We start from the raw sequence: 3,131 nt of genomic DNA on the forward strand, positions 1-3,131 counted from the left end.
ATGCCCTGCTTTCAGTGGAGAAGCTCTTGGATCATCACTGTCCCTGGATTGTGCAGCTTCTTTGACCCTGCTGAGACTCTTAGGACAGCTTGCTAGATGCTGATCTCTATTACATGCACCGAAATAGCAGACAAGTAAATTCAGGACCAGCTGTGCTACATTTTAGACTTGTTTGCTCCAAAATAACTTCTTTTTCTACAGGTTTACGACAGAACAAGCAGACTTTCAACCCTGCTGATACCAATGCGCTGGTAGCAGCTGTGGCCTTTGGGAAAGGATTGTCAAATCGGCGACCCCCTGGCTCTGGAGGATCTGTCCAGTCGGGCCAGCCAGGAGCTGGTGCCATCATTGCAGGTGCTTCAGGCATGCAGCAGGTCCCAATGTCAGGGGCACCAGCTCAGCAGCAGCCAATGCTGGCAGGAGTGCAGATGGCACAAGCAGGACAGCCAGGTAAATCAGTTGCATGTCTGAGAGTGACTGAGAGAGCAAACCCAGAGCAGAGAGAAAGACAAATGCAGATGTAGAGATCTTTCCCCACTCACCTTTTAGATACAATGGAGTAAGGTTCCTTTCTAGCCTTAATAACATGAGTCAGGATGTAACAGTGGAGTAATACCTGCTTAAAATTGACTCAGAGGTTGAAATGGATCCCAGCCATCCACCTTCAGCTTCTTAACTCCCACTGCAATACCATCTTAGTAACAGACTTAGTGAACATAGGAATCAATAAGGAGGGACATCACAGTGTAGTTTTGCAGGGATTTATGCTGGGGGTTTTGCTGTCAAATTTTAAGATCTGGGTAGGCAGTAAATTGAAAAGTTTGATGATAATGGGTTCTTTAAGGTAAGGAAAAAAAACAAAAGCTGTCTGTAAAGAGTCACAGAAGGATTTCACACACCAGATGACTTGATAACAGTAGAATACATTTGTATTAAGGTGAAACACATAGGCATAGCAATTCGACTTTACATGTCTAGCACCTGGACTCTAACCTAGTTACTTGTATTTGGGAGATAGATACATGATATAATAGTTCTGTAAAGACACTAATTGAATGTTCAGCTGGGGCAAAAATGCAAACCGAATGTTGGGAATTACTAGAATAGGAACAGAGAAACAGATGATACCATTAGGCCATTGTATAAATTCATTAGGCACCCACACCTGCAATATTATGTTCAGTTCTGATCTCTTCTCTGCTACTGGGGATAGCTTTGGGGTAGGGAGAAGTGGAGAACTTCCATGCCCATAAAATCCCAAATTGTATACTGCAGGTGAAGGGGGAATGATTGTTCACTGTTTCCCATGATACAGAAGGATCGATGAAAGAGCACCAATTAAAATATCAGCTTGCAGATTCAGAACAAGAGGGAGATACTTTTCTGAATACTAAATAATTACACTGTAGAGCACATCACCAAGTGCAAAATCAGTCAACAGCTAATCCTGAAGGTACCACCTCTGACTTTAAGTCCCTTAGCCCAAACGTGTTAGAAGCTGAGGGGCTTTTCTGCAGAGGTATCACTGCAGGCTTGTCCTGTTCTGGTATTCCTCCTTAAATGTCCTCTGCTGTCATTCGTATGCTCATGTGAAATGATATTTTGGATATCAGATATCCTAATTGGTATTTTCTTGCCTGTATAATGACTGTTGTTCAGAAATGAACTTGAGCAATTATATTAATCCTAAGTTAATTATCTATTTATGTAAGAGTTAGAAAGTAATTTCAACTGTGATTTGGAAACAAAGAAGGCCCCTGTGATTTCTGCTGCATGCCCACGCAGTCTCCAGGACAGGAAGACAGTCGCTTCTGTACATCAAGCAGAGTGCACTGGTAACAAGAGCACTTGTCCAGCCTGTGTCACTGGGAGGTTGTCTTTTGGTAGGAGCAGCTGTGCTGGGTTTTGCCAAGGTCTGTCGCAGTATCCTGCTTTTGATAGTGGCCATAGCTGAGGATGAAACGCTGTAAGAACAAAGTATATCCTGAGAGCAGTTACTGCTGAGGGATTTTAAGCAAGAGTTTGGTTTGAGACCAGTGGGTATAGCAGCCATCGATTTCTGCAGTTCCTTTTTGAATTGCAGTTTTGACTTCTACAACACCTATGGCAGTTACATCCCACAGCGTTACTGCATGTTTTGCTTTAAAAATTTCCTTTTTATATTTAAATCTTTTGCCTGATAATTTTATTGCACGTTTCCTTTTCACCTGTGTGGTGAGAAACACTAAATAATCATTCCTCAGTTACTTTCTCCTTACTAGTTTTCAGTTTTTGGAAGTCTTTCATGTCCTACTCGCTTTGTCCATCTTATTTTTCTTTTCCCCAGCTAATAATTCCCATCCTGTTTCATATGTCTTTGTGTGAAAATTATAACACATCTTGGACCATCCTTATCACTCTTACCTGCACCTTTTCTGTTGTTTTCAAGACTGGAAACCACAGAACTGCTCGCTGTTTCAGATGTGGGTGAAGCATTCAGTCCTGCTCACTCTTCCTTTTGGAGTCATGTCTGACAGTATTTGTCTGCTGATTGTTATCACTCAAGTGTTACCAAATTGCCTGCCAAGTCATTGCAAGCAATGACCCAGTTTGATGCGTTTGAGAAAGTTTCATAATCTTTATTCTCTTAGCCATTTACTCATCAAATCTTTTCTTGGCCCGCTGCACTACAGTTTTAATTTCCAGAAGTTGTCCTTTTTCTCTGTTCTAATTTGAACACACATTCCACTTTCTGAAGGAGTGTTCTCTGAATATCCATCTGTGCTGCTCTTTAATCACTGTCTTTCTATTTTTCTGATCATCTCAGTTTTGTCTAGCACATACACTTACTGTAAGGTGCCAGTACAATGTCCTTGAACACACTCCCATGTGTGATTGGTATCAGCAAAGAGTAATAATGCCCAAGAGGTGGATGTGGTTAAGAGGAATTAACAGATCTGTGAGCTGTGAGAGGCTTAGTAGTTGAAATATATGCCCTTACTATAACTAATGCTATATGGAAAAGGATACAGGCTCTTGTGTTTGCTTCTCTGAAATGGAAGTGGAGATCAGTCTGGGTACTTCTGTGAGTGCTGCTGCCAGCAACTTCTGTGAGACTCAACAAGTCCCACACTCCTGTAGGAGCCTCCTGC

At 41.9% G+C, this 3,131-nt stretch overlaps 1 protein-coding gene across 1 annotated transcript in view; it reads left to right on the plus strand.

Annotated features, from left to right (window-relative positions):
* The window catches only part of MED8 (mediator complex subunit 8), a 7,363-nt gene that overhangs the window by 3,466 nt on the left and 766 nt on the right, over positions 1-3,131 (plus strand). Inside the window, exon 5 of the mRNA XM_010187144.1 lies at positions 202-450. Within this exon, the coding sequence (XP_010185446.1) occupies positions 202-450 (249 nt within the window). The remainder of the gene's footprint in view (positions 1-201; positions 451-3,131) is intronic.

This window comes from Mesitornis unicolor, unplaced genomic scaffold (genome assembly GCF_000695765.1).
Source record: "Mesitornis unicolor isolate BGI_N332 unplaced genomic scaffold, ASM69576v1 scaffold47786, whole genome shotgun sequence".
Lineage (NCBI taxonomy): Eukaryota > Metazoa > Chordata > Aves > Mesitornithiformes > Mesitornithidae > Mesitornis > Mesitornis unicolor.